The 25,964-nt window shown below is 37.5% G+C and overlaps 1 protein-coding gene across 2 annotated transcripts in view; it reads right to left on the reverse strand.

Moving 5' to 3' along the window:
* Positions 1–25,964, reverse strand: part of PPA2 (inorganic pyrophosphatase 2) — a 103,070-nt gene that overhangs the window by 70,328 nt on the left and 6,778 nt on the right. For both annotated transcript variants that reach the window (XM_003257459.3, XM_012499474.2), the window contains exons 2-5: positions 17,367–17,431; positions 12,414–12,458; positions 8,204–8,257; positions 5,591–5,710 (exon numbers count right to left, since the gene is read on the reverse strand). In XM_003257459.3, the coding sequence (XP_003257507.1) occupies positions 5,591–5,710; positions 8,204–8,257; positions 12,414–12,458; positions 17,367–17,431 (284 nt within the window). The remainder of the gene's footprint in view (positions 1–5,590; positions 5,711–8,203; positions 8,258–12,413; positions 12,459–17,366; positions 17,432–25,964) is intronic.

Below are 25,964 nucleotides of genomic sequence, written 5' to 3' on the forward strand. Positions count from 1 at the left end.
GGTTCCATATGTTGAGAAATTAAGTACCCAAGTGGAAAATTCTTAAACTCTACAATCTTGTTATGTTTAGGGCCAATTCTTCATGATTTTCTTTACCAGCAAAAATACCAGACTGGTTCTCTTTATTTCCAACCTTTAATACTCTGCATCCACAGGCCTTAGTTTTTACTACAAAAAGAGATACACACTAAATCACCTCTAATTTAACTTGAAAATACAGTATAACTTCAACAGGAAAGGAAATCTTGACAGATTTAAGCTTTGGGTATGCCCTCTTATGGAGTCTTCTGTGTGTAACTATTAACAGACAAATAACTAGAAAAGAACAAACACTGGAGAAGAAATATCAAGAAGCAGAAGCTCAAAATCTTAATACTGGTTTCACAAAAATGACAAAAGATTAGCTTCCAGACTTTAGAAATAGTTTTGGCAACTAAATAAGAAAAAGGGCAACCCAACTAAAATGGGCTGGATATGAACAGGTAATTAAAAGAAGGGGAAATATGAATGACTTATAAATTAAGAAAAATTACCTAGTCTGATCAGAGAAATACTAGTTAAAATCACAATAAGATACTATTTCAAAAACCTAAAAATCTTATAATCTAAAATATTAGTAAGGATGTAGGGTACTGGAACCCTATATACTGCTGGCAGGAGTATAAATTGTCACAACTTCTTTTATAAACAATCTGGAAATACTTAGTAAATAGTTATACAACTCATAATTTGACTAACAGGTATATAAGTATATATACTATCTATAAAATAGTTATACAACTCAAAATTTGACTAACAGGTATGTAAGTATATATACTGTCTATACAGGAAAACTTTAGCATGGACCCAAGAAAGCTACAAACAACCTATCAACAGGAAAACAGTATTATAGAAAAGATGATTATAAAGCTATAAAAATGAATAAGTCAGAATACACATATTATTGTTATACCCTAAAACAAATCCTTCTCATTTCCATGCACGTGTTTGTGATTATTACCTTACAATCTATAAGTACTGGCCAATACATTTCTAATCACCACACTCTGGTCCTTAGGTCTCTTTAAAAATCCCTGAATCATACAAAGCCATATATACAGGTGGTTCTTAAGAATATCTTCCGGATTAACCAGCATTCCTATCACAAGTCCAAGGAAGACCTTTGACTTTCCCACTACCTTCGCCTTTTTTTTTTTTTTTTTTTTTTTTTTTAAGAGAGGGTTTCGCTCCGCCATCCAGGCTGAAGAACAGTGGTGTGACCATAGCTCACTGCAACCTTAAACTCCTGGCCTCAACTGATCCTCTTGTCTTGGCCTCCCAAAGAACTGGAATTATAGGGATGAGCCATTACCTATGCTTTCCCAGCTTCAATTTGGAGCAAAAGCCTCTACCAGTGTTTTTATTACTAGTAGCTAACATCAGTAGCAATCATCATCATTGAGTTAATATTATTAAGAACTCACTATGGGGCCAAACACCTCTGATCAACTCATTCAATACTCACAATAACCTTGCGCAGTAGGTAGTATGATCATCCAGATAAACAAACAGGCCTAGAGAGATTTAGTCACTTGTCTCAGGTTATAAAGCTAGTAAGTAGTACTATATATTTGATTGGGGAGGTCAATGAACCAAATTTATAATTAAGCACAAAATAAACATATCAATACTACATTAAGACTGAAGAAATTTTGAATTTAAACTGAATCTAGTCTTTTAATATTTTCCAGACAGGTATTCTAAATATTCACTCAATGAGATGTAACACTGAAATAACCCATTATATGTGGGCAATATGAATAAAATGGTGGGAAGATAAAGATGAATTTTTGCCCAGGGAAGCTCAAACTTTGAGGAAGGCATTATTAGGAGTGTGGGAGATGCTATTCAGGCTAACGGTCTAGATAGCTGAAGGTCTGAATAATGATGGCATACTGATGAATCACAAGCTAAGTGCATAGACTACTACTTAAACGGTATTCTGCTGCTTAAATGTTCTTCTAAACACACAGTTGGCTCGGTAACTGCTCTGAACAAGTTTCTTGCTGTTACAAGACGAATCATAGAACAGCAAAAGTAGCCACACATGCCTATGAAACAAATGTGACACACATACACAATGCATTAATTTATTCATTTCACAGTTATTGATCACCTACTCCATGGCAGGCACTTAGCTGGATAGTCAGAATGTATCAGTGAACAAAAGAGACAGAATTCCTGCCCTCATGAAGTCTGCATTCTAGCTGGGAGAAATTAACAATAAACATAATAAGTAAATTATACAGCAGGTTACAATTTGGTAGGTGTTATAGAAAAGGGAAATAAAGTAAGAGAGGGGGAATGGGAGTAGGGTTAAAAGTTTTAAAGGATGGTTGGCAGATACTCTGAAGAAGATGACTTAAGGGCAATTTAAGGAAGCCATGTGCATACCTGGAAAGGAGTGTTCCAGGGATAGGACACAGTGAAGGTGAGGGCTTGAGACATGAGTGTGCTTTGAGCACCAGAGTGCCAGTGTGGAAGTGAAGAAGCATAAGGCAGAAGGGGAGTTGGACATGAGATTAAAAAGGTAAACGGGACCGGGGCTGGCTTTCATTTTAACAGGGTCATGTCTGAACATCAACAATCAAGCAGAAAAAAATAAAAAAAAAATGAGGTAGAGCTATCCCATAAGCTATCCCATAAGCAACTGGCATGATTTCAGCATTCTTAAAAACATCATTCGATTTAGTTATTTTCTTTGATAAATAACTAACTTATATGCAATTTATGGTGTATTCACACACACACACACACACACACACACACACACACTCTCTCTCTCTCTCTCTCTCTCTCTTTCTCTCTCTCTCCAAGATCAGTCAGGTTTAAAAAAGTAGTACAGCTCTCTAGTTGAAAATGGCAGAGAGAATGCAGGTCTATTTCCTCTTTCATTTCCATTCTAGCCACACTGGCTTCCTTTTTGATACTCACACATGCTAGGCCTATTTCCACCTCAGGACCTTTATACTTGCTGTTTCTTGTTGGACTGTTCTTCTTCTAGATGTCCACACTACCTGTTCCCTCACTTCCTTTAGCTCTTTACTCAAATAACACCTTCTCACTGAGATTGTCTGTCTAAATTGCAACAATCCTAACATCCCCTAGCCCCATTCCCTGCTTAACTTTTCTTTGACATACTTTGACATACTTTTCTTTGACATACTTTTCTTTGACATACCACCACCTGACATTTTACTTGGGGTTTATTTTGTTTACTGTCTGTTTATCTGACTAAAATAAAAGCTCCAGAGAAATATTTGTCACTTTTTCTCACTGCTTTACCTGCAGTACTTACAAGAACACCTTGCAAATATATAGGCCTTTAATAAATATGTATTGAATGAATGAACAGTTTGGTGAAGGCTTGGTGAGGACACAATGAGGTAAGTTAGAAACACTGAAGAAGACTTTGTGGTGGATAGACGTGAGAAAGGAGGAATGCTGCAAAATGAGGATAGAGAAGCGGAGGCTAGATCATGCAGGGTTGAGTAGCAATGTTAAGAATTTTGTATTTTATCTTTTAAGCAACAGGAGACCATTAAAGCGTTCTTGTACAAGAAAAGCATCTGCAAATTTGTGTTTTAAAAATATCAATTTGGATGTTGGATGGAGTATGAAACTTAGGTAGGCAATGGTGAATGCAGGGTGAATAATGAATTAAGGGACTACCACAGTCTAATTCTGTTTTATTAGTAGAAGAACTACCGTACCTGCCAGATTAATACCACTGCAGAACATCTTGAAATCCAAACACATCCAGAGGAGCACAGAAATTTGGCAGGACTTTAAATAGAAAACTACAGAAGCTTCTTTTGTTTTTACCTCCATTCCTCCCCTTCTCTCCTTCCTGTCAATAGGTTTGCTTTTTTATTTTTTTCATAATTTTAAATTAGTAGATGAATTAGTAGTGCCTATTATACCACATCATAACCAGCGGTTTAGTTGTTGATTGCCCCAATCAGACTATAAATAACTTTAGGGAAAGAACCATATGATAATAAAAGTACCAGTCTTAATTATAACAATAATTGATTACTACATGTTACACACTATTCAAATGCAGTAACTCATTTAATCTCAACACAAAGATCAGTAGATATTTTATGTTCTCCATTTTACAGATGAAGAAAATGAGGAAAAGTATCTTTCCCAAGGTCACATTACTAGAAAGTGACAATCTCACTCCCAAACCCACATTTTCCAGTCACTTATTATGAGGCCTTGATGTTACATCTGTATCTCATCTGTCTTTATATACCCAACACCTAATATCCTGCCTAGCACATAAATCCTTAATAAATGTTTAAAGAAATAAATACATGCACTTTAGTTTATTCTCCAGCTCCTCCACTTACTTCTCTGTTTTTGTCTGTCTCTAATTCACTGGCTTCTTCAGCATTCCCCTCATCCACACATTTCCTACAGGCTGCATCCCCTAAGCTTTACAGAACTTTTTCAACCTTTTGCTGTTGGGTCAAACAGCATATCTATTTAGGTACCTGGAGAGTTAGAAAACCTGCTTTCATGGTTTCCACAGGCATTCTCATTCTTAGCACATCACTTTAGAAGTGCCCATTTTAACCAAGAATGTATCCATTTGGGTGGTCTAACTGAATCAGAGACAGCCTGACTCTTTAGAAAACAATTTTTTTTTAAATTTTCCTGTGAATGTTTATTCTACACAGGCAGTTGCTTTTTCATGTTGGATAAAACAAGACCTCTCTTCTCAGATATTTCCCCAATACCATCTTGAAATTTCATGCAAAATATTAAAATAAATAAAAATATAAAAATTAAATTTCCAGACAGATGGTCTATGGTTTTTATAAACATAAAGGCAGATGGTTCTCTGTGTCCCCAAAACCTAGAATTTTGATTCAGCATATTCTGAGTTTTACTCACTAAATAATCTGGAAGAGTTACCTCTTCCTGGGAATGAGGAAACATGGGAGAAAACCAAAAGAGGTAAAGAAAGGAAGAAAAGCAAATAGTTGTTATTCTCCAACAGGAATGCTACCTTATCATTATTTAGCTCTTGTTTTCTCTGCTTTCTACTTAAAAATTATTAACTCATAACAGTAAATAATATACGTTGTGCAATTCAATTTACAATGAGTTCCAGGAAAAAAGTTAATAATTTAACACATTCATCTGTTAAAGTTTAAAATGTAAAATTCATGCTATCATATATGAATGTGTATAAAAGCATAACTTGTCATGTTCAAAGGAATGACTGTAGATAAAGCCTCACTTAAAAGTTTTTCACTGACACTTAATAGCCAAGACCAGAAAAAAAAATGTATTCAAAATGTCAAATGTGAACATTCCATATGCCTGACTCCAAGAACTTGAGTACAGACATATACATGGTTTAAAACAAAAATTTATTGATATACTAAAAATCCATCCACATTAATAAATTCCAAATTTACAAACCTCTCCAAATGACATGTCCTCAGAACCAATTTAAATTCAAGTAGTTCACAGGATTTATAAGGCAATTTTTCCAGAAGACAGGAACGTTTCACCATTGTAACAAAAATGTTACCTGAGGGAGGGTACCGTAATTCCATATATAACCCTTGTAAGGGAAGATATTCGCCACATAGCGTAGCCTTCCATCCTTTACATATTGCTTAATGGGATTCATTGGCTCCTTGGTGGCAATCTAAGCAAATCACAGAAGGAAAAAAAGGGACAGGGTAAGAAATAATTAATTCTATGTCCAAATAGTACATTTAAAACTCTGCTATTTTCAGACTAAACATTCACATTCCAACTTAATGATCAAAGGTGCTTTAAAAGAAATTAAGTCAGCTCTTATTACTAATTTATAGCACTATATGAGAAAAACTGTTTGGAAAGGAAACACCAGATTATATATTTAGTCACTCTATTATTTATGTACTCCATTATTTCTAACACAAATAATAAAATGATCAAGATGGCAAGAGGATAAAGATTAATCAACTTGCCTTTTGTTACTAATCTCAGGCTTTATTACCACCAATATTATGATGATAAAGCTAACTCAAAGATTCCTACCATATATTCAGTAGTGAAATGCTGAAAGCCTTTCCTCTAAGATTTGGAAAAAGAAAAGGATGCCCACTTTTGCCACTTTTATTCAACATAGTATTGGACGTCCTAGCCAGAGCAGTTAGGCAAGAGAAAACAATAAAAGGCATCCAAAGTAGGAAAGAAAGAAGTGCAACTGTCATGTTTGCTGATGATATGATCTTATATATAGACAACTCTAGAGACTCCATCAAACAACATTGGAAATAATATATAACCAACCTAAGTGTCCATCAACACATGAATGGATAAAGAAAATGTGGTATATATACATAACAAAATAGCACTTGGCCTTAAAAAAAGTAGAATATTCTGTCATTTGTGGCAACATGGATGAAACTGGAGAACATTATGGCAAGTGAAATAAGCCAGGCCCAGAAAGACAAATATCTCATGTTCTTACCTATATGTGGAATCTAAAAAATTGAACTCATAAAAGCAGAGAGTAGAATTATGGTTACAGGGGGTAAGGGTAGGGGGAATAGGGAAATGATAGCCAAAGGATACAAAATCTCAGACAGGAAGAATAAGATTTTTTGTTGTTGAGACAACAACACAACTTGATGAGTATAGTTAATAATGTACATTTCAAAATTGCTGAGTAAATTTCAGATGTTCTCACCACAAAAAATGATAAGTATTTTATGTGACACATATATTATTTAGCTTGATTTAGTTATCCCATACTGTATTCATGTCATAATGTCTTTTGTACCCTATAAATATATACGATTAAAAATTGTCAATATACAATAAAGTTAAAAAATCACCAAAAAAGAGATTCTCACCAACTGATTTTATTTCAAAGTTAGTTTTCTTTTTTTTTTTTTGAAACAGAGTTTCATTCTGTCACCCAGGCTGTAGTGCAGTGGTGCAATCTCAGCTCACTGCAACCTCTGCCATCTGGGTTCAAGCAAATCTCATGCCTCAGTCTCCTGAGGAGCTGGGATTACAGACATGCACCACTATGCAAAAATTTGTGCCCAGCTCATTTTTGTATGTTTAGTAGAGATGGGGTTTTGCCATGTTGGCCAGGCTGGTCTCAAACTCCCGGCCTCAAGTGATCTGCCCGCCTCGGCTTCCCAAAGGGCTGGGATTACAGGTGTGAGCCACTGCACTCGGCCTCAAAGTTAGTTTTCTATCAAATATATTCACATTGCTATCTTTAAAACCTATGTATATAGGAAACAAAAAAATAAGCCATGCTGAATGAAGAAACACTGCTAAAGTTACATAGATTCTCACAGACCGTTGGATCCCACACCTAACTGAGGTAGAGTAACAAGAATGATGAAACATTATACATGAAACAACACCAAAAGAATAATCTAATATTTTTACCTTTTCCTAGTAAAGTGTTAACAAAAAATACTGCCAGGACCTGGTGATAGTACTGACAATTCTCTTCCAAATATAAATTCTGAAAAATATACACCTACATAATAATGCCTAATTTAAATACTTAAAATAATATTTGCTATCACACCCAAAGTTATAGAAGGTTTATATAACTAAACAAAGTTACATAAATTAAATTTCACTTAGAACTATAAGGAAACTTATATATAATCTTCTATAGCTAACTGAAGAAAGAAGAAAATTCTGAAAAGCAAAAGAGAAGTTCTTATAGGTTCATTTCCCGGAAAAAATTAAAAAAAAAAACTAACCAGAAAAATAGCAGATGCTCTGTGATAGTCATAAATTGAGTTAACCAGGAAATGATTTATTTTCTGGTAGAATAAAATCTAAAGGAGAACTGAGTCCTAAGAAATTAAAATTGCCATCAGCCCCAAATAAAAGTTTCAGTGCCATCTATGAACCAAATATATCTCAGAATCTACTTAAATAACCTTTAAAAGCATTTGCCATTTTCAAAGGAGAAAAAAAGAAAACCAATATGTATATAACAAACTGAGAGGCAAAATTGAAAAAAAAAATTCTCTATAAAACCATAAAGTATATACTTAGCTTTGAGTATTTTTCTCAACTATCCCAAATTCAAAATATTATGCCAAACAACTTGCAACAAAGTTTTATATCATTATAATCATTTCGGTTTTATATTAATAAAGTATATCAGTACCTCCATTTTAGCATTTGTCCACCGAGGTATTTCTACAATCATATTAAACAGATTCTGCAGTTAAAAACAAAACAAAGAGAGAACATTAACAATTTTACCTTTTATTTTTTCTGTTACCTCCCTTATAAGAATGCTTTAGATGTTTTTCCCCCACAAAAAAAATGTTTAGAGTCTCCATCATCCATCTACCCATGCCTTAAATTTTTTCTAGAAATTAGAGTTGTCTAAAACATAGCCGAATTTAGGCCACCACGTCACTTGAGCACTTATACACAGTGTCAGAGGTTACAAGTCTGAGAATATCTTTGATGTGTAGTGACAAACTAGAATGGAGTCAAGAAATGTGTTTCAATTTTTATTTTCCAACTAAAATAGAAGTGAGAGAAGCAGTCCCTCATGTGAGAATTCAGTCTCACTTTTCCAATCTGTAAAGTAAGTGTGATAATCTCTGTCCCACTCACCACACAAGATTGTTATGAAGATCAATGACAATATACGGAAAATTATGCAGTAAAATATATTTTAAAATGATAAAACAATAATTAAATCCAAGTTATAATCACAGTATAAAATTAAGGACATAAGTACAGCTATTAAACAGAGTTCACAAAGAGCTACACTAAATATTCTAGACTTAGCTTGCATATCTAGTGAGTTCAGACTCCCTAAAGTTACAAACTGACTATGGCTTCACTTTTTTTTTTTAATTTCTGAACTTTGTAGAATGCATAAACCAAAGGAGACCCTAGGTCAATGATGAGTAAAAATAATTCCCTACAGTTTGCCTTACAAAGAGAAAGTCTTAAGGTTAAAGTTGATTTGCATACATTTTGACATCAGTAACTAACAATTTACCAGGGAAACAACGATGGTTTAAAACACTGTACTCCAAGCGTAGCCAAGGACCAGGGCCAGTCTGCAAACTGATTGTTACTGGCTCATTTACAAACATTTGTAGCAATTTAAAAGAGAAATTTCTCTATCTGTTGAATCTAATAATAAAAAATTGGAACCTGAATTACACTTTCCTTTTATTTTTTTCTCCCAAGATGAAGTGTTCCTCTGTCACCCAGGCTGGAGTGCAGCAGCACGATCTCGGCTCACTGCAACCTCCACCTCCCGGGTTCAAGCAATTCTCCTGCCTCAGCCTCCCGAGTAGCTGGGATTACAGGTGCCCGCCAGCACGCCCGCTAATTTTTGTATTCTTAGTAGAGACAGGGTTTCACTATGCTGGCCAGGCTGGTCTGGAACTCTTTTTTTTTTTTTTTCTTTTTGAGACAGTGTCTCGCTTTGTTGCCCAGGCTGGAGTGCAGTGGCGCGATCTTGGCTCGCTGCAAGCTCCGCCTCCCGGGTTCACGCCATTCTCCTGCCTCAGCCTCCGGAGTAGCTGGGACCACAGGCACCCGCCACCACGCCTGGCTAATTTTTTGTATTTTTAGTAGAGACGGGGTTTCACTGTGTTAGCCAGGATGGTCTCGATCTCCTGACCTCGTGATCAGCCTGCCTTGGCCTCCCAAAGTGCTGGGATTACAGGCGTGAGCCACCGCGCCCTGCCAACACTTTTCTAACGATTCATGTTGATTGCATTTTTTTAAAGTATCCGTTTACAACCAATTAGAAATAAACCAGCCAAAAAACTAGTTCTTCATCCCAAATCATTTGAGAAGTGATTTAACATACTTACTTATTTTCGATCATGCCACACATTAATACCACCTCACCAGCTTCAACCAATTAAAAAAAAAAAAAAAGTTTCCCAGAGCCCGGTCTCTCATCTATCTGAATTAAATTGCTCTGGGTGGAGCCAGGGCACTGCTTATTTCTACAGGTTCTCCAAGCAATTTTAATATGCAGCCAAAGCTGGACTAAAGCATTGCTGAACAGTATCATGGAGGTTTTCTAGTGTAACGTGGAATGCTGTTATTTCAAAGAATGCTATTTACACAATTAAATGTAGATATATATTGAGCCATAAAAGTAATGATGATTTATATTAAGTTTTTCTCTATAAGACTAAAGGTTACAAATGGCAAAGCTGCAAGCCCATAATGAGATAAACAACAAAGCTGAGAATAAATTCTCAATAACTGCTCCTTAGAAGTATGTCTCATACCTATCTTAGCGACCTTACATACAGTCCTGCTGTTATGTTTCATTTTCTATGCTCTTTCATGAGGTACCCCTGCACCTGTTTAAATATGTCTGAAGTAGCTGTTAAAAAGAAAAACCAAAGTAAATGGCAGATGTTCACATAATTTATTCATCCATGAAAGCTTGGCTATAGGAGAACAAATGCTTGCAGATGAATACTCAGAGGTGACCAAGAAGACCAAGCTGGTGGCAATCATTTTACACAATGACACCTACCAAAACCACTCACAGATACTTGAATTAGGCCAAATGAACAATAAATGAGGTTTGAATTTTAAGCCTGCAAACCACATTCTCCCTCTTCATTTGCTCCTAATCACTAAGAGCTTATTTCCAACCTGCCTTTCTTCTCTCCAGCTAAAATGCATTTATCCTGTAATTAATTTTTTAAAGCCAATGCTAGCCTGATTTTCCTAAGATTCATGTTAATTATAAACCAACAATGGTCTGCCAAATTTTATTTGAAAATAAAAAAGATAAAAGGAGCACAAGTCAAATCAGAAAGCTGTGTTTGTGGCAAGGACTGTGAACTACTACTTCGGTCCTTTTCTTTCTCTCTACTTTTTTCCTTGTATTTTTGTTGCAGAAGTCAAAATAGAAAAACTAGTAAGACGTATGAAAAAGCAGTCAGTACATTTTATATACGTGGGGAAAAGACGGGAATAAATCACTCTTCTTTCCTCTCTAATCCTGAAAATTTCAAATAAACCCAAATCAGATAGTCTCTAACATAAAAACTGTGTTCTAAGAATTAAATTTTAATTTGAATGTCTGGGCTCAGAATATGTTTTTCCCACTAATGTATTTCGTTAACCTGAAATAACTGTTTCAGGTTAATACACTAAGTCCCTGGGATCTGGAAACCCTTGTTCACTTAACATCTAGGGCAGTGGCTCTTAAACTTCATGTTTAGGATGCACCTAGAACACTTGTGAAATACCTAGATTAACCAGGCCCTACCAAACAGAGAAGCTGACTTAGTAAATAGGAGATGGGGCACGGAATCTGAATTTTTAACAAGCACTCTAAGTGGTTCCAGTGTAGATGGTTCAAGAACCACACCAGTTTAGAAAAATAGAAGATAGATAGCAGGCAAAGGTTGTAGGAATTTAAAGGCCCCCACAGGTATGTTTCGAAGTAGATTCAAATGCTGGAGCTGTAGAGTTTCAATTGGGGTAGAGAATAAATGGCAATGAAGCTGGAAAGGTAAAAGAAGACAGGAAGGCAGTAGGAAAAGCTGCCTGGCATCAGAATCAGAGGGATAAAAGGACACTTGTAGCAGGAGATGGAATGACAGACATCAATCAAATGTTCTGGTCCTAAGTCAAGAACTATTAAAGGTTTGACAGCCACATATATTTATATAGATATATTTAGAATATATATATTTAGAATATATTTATTTTAGCATATAGTTGGTATAAGTGTTTTTCTTCTCCTCTACTCCCAAAAGATTATTGTTCCTGGGTTCTAAAACAGCCTCTCAAACCATCTTCTCTCTTATAATTTAAAGTGAAATATTTCATTTATAATGAAGTACACTTACTTTAGACCATCTACCATAATAATTTACTTACTACCAAAATCTGGGTTCCTGTGCTAATTATCTCAGGTTTTCCCGTTGTAAAATGAAGTGGAAATGAAATACCTACAACAGTCAAATCCATAAGACAGAAAGTAGAATAGTGGTTCCCAGGGCCTTGGGGGAGGGAGGAAATGAGGAGTTTTTCAATGTGTAGAGTTTCAGCTTGGGATGATGAAAAAGTTCTGGAGATGGATGGTGATGAGGATTCCACAACAATGTGAAAGAACTTAATGCCACTAAATTGTACTTTAAAAAAGTTAAAATGGTACACCTTATGTTATGAATATTTTACCACAATAAAAAAAGTTAAATGGCAATAGCTACTCTAGCTGCCTTAAAGAAAAACATCAGAATGCACATGAAAGTCTTGCAGGGGTAAAAACCTTAGAATTATTTTACAAATGCAAACTATCATCAAGGTATTTAACAGACAATATAAAAGTGATTCACAAAAATAAAAACCTTTGGATATACCTCATATTCATCATTTCGTGCTTTCTTCGTAGGAATGCCATTTTCCTATAAAAGAAAAGACGGTGTTTATGACTGCAATATTTCATGAAAGTATATGGTGGCACTGCATAGGAATAAAAATATGACTATTGTATAGACATTCTACACAAAGACTGTCCAGAAATCTGAGTCAACAGAGAACCTACCAAATGCCCACTTTGTTTTCCCCTGAGCATTTGTATCCCCAGAATAGAGCATTGAAGTGTTTCATAAAATAAATGATCAGAAAAGCTAAATCTCTTTCAAGTATATTTTCCCAGTTTTTATAAAATAAGCAAAGGCTCTGTTCAGTCTTTAAGAAAAGACTGGTAGTTTCCAGTGATTACGCTTAAAACAGTCATTTCATTATTGAAATGAAGCTCCAGGGAGCATGACTAACAAGCCGTGAAAGTACCCAGCTGCACCTCCTGCCTGTGAATTCTACCAAGGTGTGATTACTACGCCTCCACCAAGCACTTTTTTTCTTTTTTCTTTTCCCATTAAACCAAGCACTTTTAAAGTAAAACTGACTTCGTGGTGGGCTGGGAAGAAAACTTGTGCCATTCACAAATGCTCAACCAGCAGATGTAACGTTTATACAACAAAATGACTGCTAATGAAGAAAACAAAACAAACAGAAAATCATTATTCCAAATCCGCTCTGAAACATTATTTTTGTTTTTGCTGTTGTTGTTGTTTTTGAGACAGAGTCTCGCTCTGTCACCCAGGCTGGTGGAGTGCAGTGGCGCAATCTTGGCTCACTGCAAGCTCCGCCTCCTGGGTTCACACTATTCTCCTGCCTCAGCCTCCCAAGTAGCTGGGACTACAGGCGCCCGCCACTATACCCGGCTAATTTTTTTTTTTATTTTTAGTAGAGACAGGGTTTCACCATGTTAGCCAGGATGGTCTCAATCTCCTGACCTCGTGATCCGCCCACCTTGGCCTCCAAAAGTGCTGGGATTACAGCCAAGAGCCACCGCACCCAGCCATTATTTTTATTCTTAATATACCACATCCCAAAGTACAAAGCAAGAGCTTTAATCATTACTGGCTGAGATCTAGGGAAACCTATTTATACAACCACCGTGCGTACCCATTTCCGTATCTCCAGAATTCACTGGCATATCCTGTTGTATTTGCTGGCCCTGTCATCAATTTTGCCTAATACCAAATTTCATATTTCCCAAAACCCATCCTCCTTAGACAAAATGTTATTCTGACATGTTTCTAGCATACTCTCTTTTCCACCTCCACCTCTATCTACTACACGATTCTCAAAAATACAGCTTTATTATTATTGTTGTTATAATGAGGTATACAGATTTTGCTATAGCATACCCCTGACAACACTACCCACCAGTCACATTTTATCTTTCATTTCCCTGTTGTATTTTTATAGCACTTAACATTATCTGACTGACTTGTTTTATGGTTGACTCCTCCAACTGAGTGGAAACTATACCTATCTTATTCACTACTACACCCACAGTGCGTAGAACAGTGCCTGGCTCATAATAAGCATTCAATGACTATTGATTGAATGAATAAATTAATGAATAAGTGAATGCATGCACTTTTGGCCAAAAGCAAAGAAAGGTGTTGGAAGACATGAGATATTTAGGTTTGAAAGTTCAGTGGCCAAAACAAAACACGGGAACACATATACACACACACTCTCACACACTCGCACGGACACACACAGTAACATAGAGTTCCTTTTGCCTCTGGTTTCCTTCTATTGTCCTGGAGCTGCACACTTAAAAGTAATGAGCTGGAGGCATTACACAAGAGAAGTGAGGAGTACAAACTCTGGAGTCAGAGCACCTAAATTCAATCCCACCTCCAAAACACACAAGACTTGTGATGATGGACAAGGTACTTAGCCTCGTTAACAAAATACGGGTAATAAATGTAGGGCCAGAAGGATTGAGATAATCCGTGTCAGGCAAGGAACACAGTGCTGGCTAAGCACCACAAGCACTTGATAAATTACTGATTTATTCTACTGCCAGTTCCTTATTCTGAAGAGCTGGGAAGCAACACAAATCCTACTTCACATCCCATAACCTCACTATGATGCATAATATTCAGCCTCTGAGGTAACACCACGGTCAAACAACCCTTGCATCTGAAGGAGCCTCCTCACTTCTTCACTGGCCTCTGCCCCTATACTGACCACCCCATATCCTAGAACACCCAACCCCATTAATTTCCATATAATTTCAACCTGGAATGTGGTCCTGGTTATTTACTTAATAGTTGTACCCCCTTAAAAAATTTGGTAATTCACTACTTGGATTTTAATAACTTACAACTTAATGATGATCAAGAATACTACCAAATATGCCACCTTACCAACTAATCAGGAGAGATCTCAAAATACCCCAATGATTTTGAGGCCCCAAATCAATGATTTTGATTTGATAGCATCAGTTCTCCTGGCATCTTTCACACCCTGACAACTGTCAAGTGATTTTCAGTTCTAAGAGAACAGCTATTCAAACACCATCATTTTTTTTTTTTTTTTTTTTTTTTTTAGTTTTTTTTTTTTTTTTTTTTTTATTATACTTTAGGGTTTTAGGTACATGTGCACAATGTGCAGGTTTGTTACATATGTATCCATGTGCCATGTTGATTTCCTGCACCCATTAACTCGTCATTTAGCATTAGGTGTATCTCCTAATGCTGTCCCTCCCCCCTCCCCCCACCCCACAACAGTCCCCAGAGTGTGATGTTCCCCTTCCTGTGTCCATGAGTTCTCATTGTTCAATTCCCACCTATGAGTGAGAACATGCGGTGTTTGGTTTTTTGTCCTTGCGATAGTTTACTGAGAATGATGTTTTCCAGTTTCATCCATGTCCCTACAAAGGACACGAACTCATCATTTTTTATGGCTGCATAGTATTCCATGGTGTATATGTGCCACATTTTCTTAATCCAGTCTATCGTTGTTGGACATTTGGGTTGGTTCCAACTCTTTGCTATTGTGAATAGTGCCGCAATAAACATACGTGTGCATGTGTCTTTACAGCAGCATGATTTATAGTCCTTTGGGTATATACCCAGTAATGGGATGGCTGGGTCAAATGGTATTTCTAGTTCGAGATCCCTGAGGAATCGCCACACTGACTTCCACAATGGTTGAACTAGTTTACAATCCCACCAACAGTGTAAAAGTGTTCCTATTTCTCCACATCCTCTCCAGCACCTGTTGTTTCCTGATTTTTTAATGATGGCCATTCTAACTGGTGTGAGATGGTATCTCACTGTGGTTTTGATTTGCATTTCTCTGATGGCCAGTGATGATGAGCATTTCTTCATGTGTTTTCTGGCTGCATAAATGTCTTCTTTTGAGAAGTGTCTGTTCATGTCCTCTGCCCACTTTTTGATGGGGTTGTTTGTTTTTTTCTTGAAAATTTGTTTGAGTTCGTTATAGATTCTGGATATTAGCCCTTTGTCAGATGAGTAGGTTGCAAAAATTTTCTCCCATTCTGTAGGTTGCCTGTTCATTCTGATGATAGTTTCTTTTGCTGTGCAGAAGCTCTTTAGTTTAATGAGATCCCATTTGTCGATTTTGGCTTTTGTTGCCATTGCTTTTGGTGTTTTAGACATGAAGTCCTTGCCCACGCCTATGTCCTGAATGGTATTGCCTAGGTTTTCTTGTAGGATTTTAATGGTTTTAGGTCTAACATATAAGTCTTTAATCCATCTTGAATTAATTTTTGTATAAGGTGTAAGGAAGGGATCCAGTTTCAGCTTTCTACATATGGCTAGCCAGTTTTCCCAGCACCATTTATTAAATAGGGAATCCTTTCCCCATTTCTTATTTTTGTCAGGTTTGTCAAAGATCAGATAGTTGTAGCTATGCGGCATCATTTCTGAGGGCTCTGTTCTGTTCCATTGATCTATGTCTCTGTTGTGGTACCAGTACCATGCTGTTTTGGTTACTGTAGCCTTGTAGTATAGTTTAAAGTCAGGTAGCGTGATGCCTCCAGCTTTGTTCTTTTGGCTTAGGATTGACTTGGCGATGCGGGCTCTTTTTAATGTACAAAAATCACAAGCATTCTTGTACACCAATAACAGACAAACAGAGAGCCAAATCATGAGTGAACTCCCATTCACAATTGCTTCAAAGAATAAAATACCTAGGAATCCAACTTACAAGGATGTGAAGGACCTCTTCAAGGAGAACTACAAACCACTGCTCAATGAAATAAAAGAGGATACAAACAAATGGAAGAACATCCATGCTCATGGTTGAAGAATCAATATTGTGAAAATGGCATACTGCCAAGGTAATTTATAGATTCAATGCCATCCCCATCAAGCTACCAATGACTTTCTTCACAGAATTGGAAAAAACTACTTTAAAGTTCATATGGAACCAAACACCATCATTTTTACCCCTGCTTTATTTCTCTAGCACCTGTTTCATAGAGTGGTTAAAGAGCATGAGCTTTGTGGTCAGAAATGCTAATTCCAAAACTAGCTCTGGCACTTACCAGATCTTAGACAAGTCAATAAAAATGCCTTGAGCCTCAGTGTCCTTGGAAAGAACAATAGCAACTCATAACAATTAAATAACATTATGTTCACATAGTGGCTAGCAAATAAAAAACAATCCACAAACGTTAGCTGATTATTGTAAATAAACCTCTTGTTAATTTCCCAAATTACTACCCTTAAATCTTTATTTCCTACCGAATTCTAAGTTTTATGTACCAGTAACACCCCTTTCTCCCAATTCCTCATGGAAGAATCCTATTCTCATACAAATTTTAATTCATATAGGAGGCTTATGACCCTGTTATAGTAACTCCTGTTTGTCCTCCTGACTTCCAACAAGACTTTTTCCTTTCAAGATGCTTCCAAAAAGCATCTTATGGTGATACTGGCAGTATACGTTTTCATTCCCAAAACAAGTCAAAACAATACCTCTTTAGAGTTCACCTTCAGAGGAATATCATGAAAGGGGGAAATGTAGTGACCAGTTACATTCTCTGCAAAGAAACAAACAAACAAAACAAAACAGAATTAAAGCAACAGACACATTGTTCTATACAGCAATAATAAATATCCTTATCCACTTTTAAACTTACCCATTTTTTTCAAAGCTAACTTTAACTCCCAACTTAAAGTTAATTCAACTTTTAAAACTTGCCACAATCTAAGGACCGAAAACAAATATATACCAGCTAAACCATATTTGGGTTGCTGAAATAATTTACTTATCCCTGTGGCTTAAAATATCCAAAGCAGAAAATATCTACAATAGACTAAAACCCAAAATATATATTTAAAAAAAAACCATCACTTTTGAAAAAGAGACTCACTACTAAGTGAATTCTATTAAAACTGATGTCAACTTCCCTTGGGGAAATATAACAATAGTATTCCCAATTTCCACCTACTATCCATAGGAAAAAAGTCCAAAGTTCCTATTCAATTAAAAGAAAAGAAATATTGTTTCCATTCAATGTGGCAAGGATGCTAATACTAAGGCAAGCTTAGAACAAAAACAAACTTCAATAACAGAAACTATCTTACCTTAAAAGTTGTATACTAAAATGTGTATTTTAAATACTTTCAAAAGTATGTATTATTTAAATAAACACGATGCCTTTTAAATAAATACAATGCACTTTTACTGGAATACATCTGTTTCCAAAAGCTAAGCTTAATAGAGCCCTACAAAATTTTCACTTTGTAATTTCCTAAATCAGGCTGTTTTACTTCTGACCTGCTACCTGTTTGGCATAATTTTCAAATTTAGATTTCAAGAATATTTAACAAAATAAAACAAAGACTGGCTAAATCCCAATAGCAATGAGCACACCAGCAACTACATCTTGGTTTCTTTCTTCTTTTTTTTTTTGAGACAGGGTCTGGAATGCAGTGGCATGATCATGGCTCACTGCAGCCTCCATCTCCTGGTCTCAAGCCAGCCTCTCACCTCAAGCCTCCAGAGTAGCTGGGACTACAGGCATGCACCACCACACCCAGCTAAGTTTAAAGTTTTTTGTACAGACAGGGTCTTGCTATGTTGCCCAGGCTTATCTCGAACTCCTGAGCTCAAGCAATCCACCTGCTTTGGGCCTCCCAAAGTATAGGGATTACAGGTGTGAGCCACTGCACCTGGCCCAGATTTTGGTTTCAAAATGCCATTCTCCAATGAAAGGAACTAGGCCTCCTTGGAGAAAGGCTTGATTCTAATGCTGGAGCAAAGAATACCCAAGATGGGCCTGGAGCATCTTGTAGGGTCAGAAGGCAACCAAGTGCTCAAAAATCAAAAGACTGGAGGTATGGTAAAGGAAAATGTGAACCAATCTGAAAGAGTTCCCAAAGGCCAAAGCTGGAACAATTTGAGCAACAAAATATAAAACAAATATACACGAATCCACACTAATACAAACAAATGATAAAATAAATGAGAGAGAAGAAACAAATCCAAGATTAAGAAACTGTAACAGATTGTTAGACAGTAAGGGAATATGATGACTAAATGCAGTCTGGTATGCTGAACTAGATCCTGGAACAGAAAAATGACATTAGTGGAAAAACTAGTGAAATCCAAATAAAATCTGGAGTTTAGTTAAGGGCATGTGCCAATGTTAGTTTCTTAGTTTTGAAAAATGTACAATGGCAATGGTAAATGATGTTAAGATGATAATATTAGGGAAAAACTGGGGTGTGGGGTATGCTGGAATCCTGTACTAACTTTGCAGCTTAACCCAATCTAAAATTATTCCAAAATGAAGTTTATTAAACAACAACAACAACAAATAAGCCTTGGATTCTGCCCAATAAAAACAGAGGCATGGCCGGGCACAGTGGCTCACACTAATCCCAGCACTTTGGGAGGCTGAGGCAGGAGGATCACCTGAGGTCAGGAGTTTCAGACCAGCCTGACCAACACGGCGAAACCCTGTCTGTACTAAAAATACAAAAATTAGCTGGGCATGGTGGTGCATGCCTGTAATCTCAGCTACTCAGGAAGCTGAGGCAGGAGAATTGCTTCAACCCAGGAGGCGGAGGTTGCAGTGAACCGAGATGGCACCACTGCACCCCAGCCTGGTGACAGAGCGAGGCTCCGTCTCAAAAAAAAAAAAAAAAAAAGGCATATAACTTAACAATGAGGTTGTTAATTCCCACCAATATTTTATTTCCCCCTACCATGCTTTGTGCTTTACATTAGCACTTATCACTAGAATTAAGTTCTGGAGTTTTTGTAGTTGTTCATTTTTGTTTGTTCTGTTATGCTTTCTACTGGATCTCTAGCATCTGGAAAAGTACCTAGCACTTACTAGGCATCCAATATATAATTGCTGAGGAAATATCTGTTAGGTAAATGTCTCTATTACTATTTTATTTTTCCCTTTAAACTGTTAACATAATTTTTATTTCCCCACCTTAGCAACAAGGTAATTCCTGAAGGATGTGTGCACAAGGTAGAGATAAAAATGAGAAAGGGCACCCAAATGGCAAGTACATAAAACTTTGGCTATGGTCTATAAAGCTCTTTTCATCAGTTAAAGGGACGCACTTAAAAAAAAAACTTCCCTTTCATATATTACATCAGATTTCAAATTCTCTGCCTGATTTTCAAAGTTATCTATGAGTAACACAAGAACACAAAAAACAAAATTACCAATTTTTACATGATTATTTACTTTTCTAAACGTAATAGATACTAAAGTGGGCCACATTTACATGTTTTCGATTAAAATAAAATATGGTGATGGGAACTGAAAATGGTGCACTTGCTCTGGAAAACAGTTTGGCTGTTTCTTGTAAAGTTAAACATACAATTAGCATGTGACCCAGAAATCCCACTAAGTATTTAACTGAGAAATAAAAACATGTTCACCCAAAAATCTCTAAATGTTTATAGCAGCTTTATTCGGAATCACCAAAACTGTAAACAATGCAAATGTACAACTGGTAAATGGAGAAAAACTATGTTACACTCATATAGTGGTCTTTTAATCAATGGTTTATTAATTATTCCACAATAAAAAGGAATGCACTATTGATACAATAAAATGGATGCATCTAAATACATTATATCAAGTGAAAGAAGCTCAACTCAATTTCATTTACATAACATTCTGGAAAAGGCAAAACTATAGGATAAAGTGCAGATCATTGGTTGGTTGCCAGGGGCTGATGGTAAGAGAGTAGGGTTGACTCTAAAGGGGTCCACAAAAAATGTCTTGGGGAGGGACAGACCTGTTCTGTACTTTGTGATGCTGTTTACACAAATCTATGTTCTGTCAAAACTCAGAAGTGTCCACAAAAAAAGTACATTTTACTGTATGTAATTTTAAAAATAAGTAAACACGGAGCTGAAAGACAACTAGGAGGAGGTTAAGAAGACATACACAGTAAGCCCTTTGCATCTGCAGATTCAAACAATCGCAGATCAAAAATATTCTGTGAATTTTTAAAAAATAAAAATACAACAATAAACATAATACAGATAAAACAATACAGTATAACAACTATTTACATAGCATTACAAGGCATCAGATATTGTAAGTAATCCAAAGAGGATTAAAAGTAGACAAGAGGGTTCCTTTCTCTTGGTTTCTTTCCACCCTCCCCCATCCATAAGGAAAAAAAAATAGGAGAAGTGCATAGGTCATATGTAAATACTACGCCATTTTACATCAGGGACTGGAACATCTGCAAATTTTGGTATCCATGGGGGTTCTAGAACCAATCCCCTGCAAATACAGAGGGACAACTATGATGTATAAATGGAAGCTCTTATTCCAAGAGCAATCATCAATCTGTGATTGTCCTCTCTTCAAATCACTAAAGTAAAAAAAGTAGAATTCTGAAAAGAAAAAAATACAATCCTTTAACAGATTACTTCAATTGTTCATTTGGGACCTATCACTGTGATAGAAATGAACAATAATTTCAGCTCTAAGAATCCAGGAAGTTACACAAACAAGGGAAGTTTGTTATCATGGGGGTAAAAGAAACTTGACAGAAAAGCTAGGCTGCCTTTGTAATTAAGAGTAAATAAGTCTAGGACACTGATTTGGTGTTAAATTTCCCTAAAGATCCAATGCTCTTGCTAACTGTGGACAAGCCCAATACTTACTAAGATGTAAGATCATATATATATATATATAGTTTTCTAATTGTCATTTCAAAGGTAAAAAGATTACAAATGAGTGAATGGTCTGTATTTACTGACCATACCTACTAGCAGCTATTTCATGAAATAGTATTAATAAATAAAAACGTAATAATGAAGAAAAAGAATAAAAATATAACTATTTCTAGAAAACAAATATGGCCTTAGATCTCAGATAATGATAATGTTTTAATGGGCAATTAGATATATTTGCACAGGAGCAACGACTAGAAAGGCCAAAAGCCTGACTTCTAGTTACTCAGCTTCATAAAAGTGGCAACTGAAGAATGATGGGTTCATAAATTTGGAAAGCAGAGCTTTATTTCTCATAAAGGGCTGCAACCTGCAAGCATGCTCAGTTGAGCTTCATGCTTCTCCACGAGACCCATGTTCAAAAAACAGTGGTGTTAGCATGATCTGAGGGTGGAGTTTTCAGCTCTCTGATGTCAAAAGGTGAAGTGGAAAACATGAAAATCCTCACTGCACGTTCTGCATAGATTTGCCAGAACCACTCTTACCAGGAGGGAATGCTGGTCAGTTGTTTTGTGGAAACCACAAAAGGGAGGGGCAGCAGTTAGACTTTTGGTTGGTATCATCATCTGTGGAGTCTTTCGAAAGGGCTGGTTTCTATTTAGCCCTTAGGGAAGAAAACTTAATGGCAGTTAGTGAGGGAAAGGGTATAAGCAGGCATAGTTGACCTCCCCATTCCAGTCGTGGCCAAGAACTCAGTTTTCAAGCTTTCTCTAGGGTCCCCTTGGCCAAAAGGAGACCCATTCAGTCAACTGAGGGGCTCAGAATTTTAGTTTATTTCTCAACAGTCACTCAATTTCTCTGAAGCTTTATTTTCTCAATAGTTTCTTGCATTAAGCAATATATATTTATAGAGTGTTTCACATGAAAAGGAAATGTACTAGATTTGAGAATACAAAAGTGCTAGACAGTGATCCATGCCCATAGCTAAGACAAGACACGGTACATCACTGTCATCATCATCACCTAGTAAGTTTAAACACAAAGGCATCCTCTCAGCACTATTAGAAAACTAAACATTTCCCTAAAGTGCAAATGGATAAGAACTCATTAAAAGTTTTCCAGGGCCAATCATGTTGGTATGCTATTATGTTCCATTTAAAGGGCATTAAAATTCTCTAAAGGTGGATTTAAAGATTTGTAGTATCTATCCTGATCCTCTACAAAATGAATGAGATAATCTATATGGTACATATGCGCTACAGACAGAGGGATATGGTATATGGAACAAGCGCTGTGGCAACACATGCCGTTATTTTTAAAGATAGTAGAACTTATCTAGCACTAGGTTAAAAAAAAAAAAGGTGGTAGAACTGAAGCACACGTCAGACAGCCCTTCCTCAGAACCACAAAATACATTAGTGATACATCTTAGGTTAGAACTTTCTTATCTGAAGCTCAGGCTGCTTGTTTCTTAACAGTTGAAAACAAGCTATTGCCAATTTGCTTTTAAAAACACCTATTTTGCTGTTGTTAAGCCAAAGCAATGCAGGTCCATGACTGAAAAAGTAATAGTTTCTACCTCTCCCCGGTCTAGTTCCACTCCTGAGAGCAACCCATTTTCAACTCTTTGTATTAGGCCTAGTGGTTACCTTCATCTTTCTAAACAGCATATTTAGTAGTTTTTGTTTATCAATTGTAGAAATTATGTATTGATTCCAATTCTGAGAGATAGTTTAGTTCAATCTATTCCACATAATTTCTTAATTGGCTAATGTTAATGTTTACACTTTTTTATTCCACCAAATATATTGATATGGTTTGGCTGTGTCCCCACCCAAATCTCACCTTGAATTCCCACGTGTTGTGGGTGGGACTTGGTGGGAGGTAACTGAATCATAGGGGTAAGTCTTTCCTGTGCTGTTCTCATGATAGTAAGTCTCACGAGATCTGATGATTACAGAAGGGGTAGTGTCCCTGCACAAGCTCTCGTTTGCCACCATATGAGATGTGGCTCTCACCTTCTGCCATGATTGTGAGGCCTCCCCAGCCATGTAAAACTGTAAGTCCAATAAACCTGTTTCATTTGTAAATTCTGCAGTCTTGGGTATGCCTTTGTCAGCAGCATGAAAATAAACTAATACAGTAAATTGGTACCAGTAGAGTGCAGTGCTGCTGAAAAGATAACTGAAAACATGGAAGCAACTTTGAAACTGTGTAACAGGCAGAGTTTGGAACAGTTTGGAGGGCTCTGAAGAAGACAAGAAAATGTGGGAAAGTCTGGAACTCCCGAGAGACTTGTTAAGTGGCTTTGACCCAAATGTTGATAATGATATGGACAATGAAACCCAGGCTGAGGTGGTTTCAGATGGAAATGAGGAAATTGTTGGGAACTGGAGCAAAGGTGATTCTTGACAGTTTTAGCGAAGGGACTGGCGGCATTATGCCCCTGCCCTAGAGATCTGTGCAACTTTGAATTTGACAGAGATGATTTAGGGTATCTAGTGGAGGAAGAAATTTCTAAGAAGCAAAGCATTCAACAGGTGACTTGGGTGCTGTTAAAAGCATTCAGAGCACAAAAGTTTGGAAAATTTGTGGCCTGACAATGTGACAGGAAAGAAAATCCCATTTTTTGAGAAGAAATTCAAGCCAGCTGCAGAAATTTGCATAAGTAACGAGGGGCCAAATGTTCACCCCCAAGACAATGATGAAAATGTCTCCAGCACATGTCAGAGGTCTTCACAGCGGCCCTTCCCATCACAGGCCCTGAGGCCTAGGAGGAAAAGGTGGTTTTGCCGGGCTCAGGGTCCCCCTGCTGTGTGTAGCCTAGGGAGTTGGTGCCCTGCGTCCCAGGTGGTCCAGCCATGGCTAAAAGCGGCCAAGGTACAGCTTGGGTTTTTGCTTCAGGGGGTGGAAGCCCCAAGCCTTGGCAGTTTCCAAGTGGTGTTGATCCTGCGGGTGCACAGAAGTCAAGAATTGAGGTTTGGGACCTCTGCCTAGACTTCAGAAGGTGTATGAAAACGCCTGGATGCCCAGGCAAAAGTTTGCTGCAGTGGCAGGGCCCTCATGGAGAACCTCTGCTAGAGCACTGTGGAAGGGAAATATGAGGTCGGAGCCCCCACACAGAGTCCCTACTGGGGCACTGCCTAGTGGAGCTGTGAGAAGAGGGCCACTGTCCTCCAGACCCCAAAATGGTAGATCCACCAACAGCTTCCACCATGCACCCAGAAAAGCCGCAGACATTCAATACCAGCCCATGAAAGCAGCAAGGAGGGGGACTATACCCTGTAAAGCCACAGGGGCGGAGCTGCCCAAGACCACAGGAACCCACCTCTTGCATCAGTGTGACCTGGATGTGAGACATGGAATCAAAAGAGATCATTTGGAGCTTTAATATTTGACTGCTCTGCTGGATTTTGGACTTGTATGGGGCCTGTAGCCCCTTTGTTTTGGCCAATTTCTCCCATTTAGAATGGTTTACTTACCCAATACCTGTGCCCCCATTGTAACTAGGAAGTAACTAACTTGCTTTTGATTTTACAGGCTCATAGGTAGAAGGGACTTGCCTTGTCTCAGATGAGATTGTGGACTGCGGACTTCTGAGTTAATGTTGAAATGAGTTAAGACTTTGGGGGACTGTTGGGAAGGCATGTTGGTTTTGAAATGTGAGGACATGAGATTTGAGAGGGGCCAGGGGCAGAATGATATGGTTTGGCTGTGTCCCCACCCAAATCTCATCTTGAATTCCCACGTGTTGTGGGAGGGATCCTGGTGGGAGGTAATTGAATTCTGGGGGCAAGTCTTGTTCTTGTGACAGTGAGTAAGTCTCACAAGATCTGATGATTATATAAAGGGGAGTTTCCCTGCACTAGCTCTCTTGTCTGCCACCATATGATACATGCCTTTCACCTTCTGCCATGATTGTGAGGCCTCCCCAGCCACGTGGAACTGTAAGTCCACATTTTGCCTCTTAGTGCAAATGCTTGAGCCCACTCACCCAGTTCCTGAGATCTCATGGGAAGCTGCTGATCACCAGCTTCAGGTGCTTCTGTTTATTTGGAGACTGCCTTTCCCTGGTGTAGGCTGCAATCAATTAATACTTTAGAGAAACAGTTAACAACTGCCTGACCATCACCTGATGTTTGCCTGTCATTCCTGGTGTGTGTTGAGGGAGGGGAGCCCTCTTCCACCCTGCTCATGCCTGACTAGCTACCTACTGTAATAGAAGGAGTAATATTTGATATTGAATGATCAGGGAAGATCTCTCTGGTGGGTAACAGTTCAGCACAGATCTGAATGAAGTGAGGGAAGAGATCAAGCAGACCTCTAGGGAGGAGCACTGAAGGCATAAAAAGCACAGGTGTGCAGAGGAAAGAACATACATGACATGTCTGAGAAACAGCAAGGAGGCCAGG

Source organism: Nomascus leucogenys, chromosome 9 (assembly GCF_006542625.1).
Source record: "Nomascus leucogenys isolate Asia chromosome 9, Asia_NLE_v1, whole genome shotgun sequence".
Taxonomy (NCBI): domain Eukaryota; kingdom Metazoa; phylum Chordata; class Mammalia; order Primates; family Hylobatidae; genus Nomascus; species Nomascus leucogenys.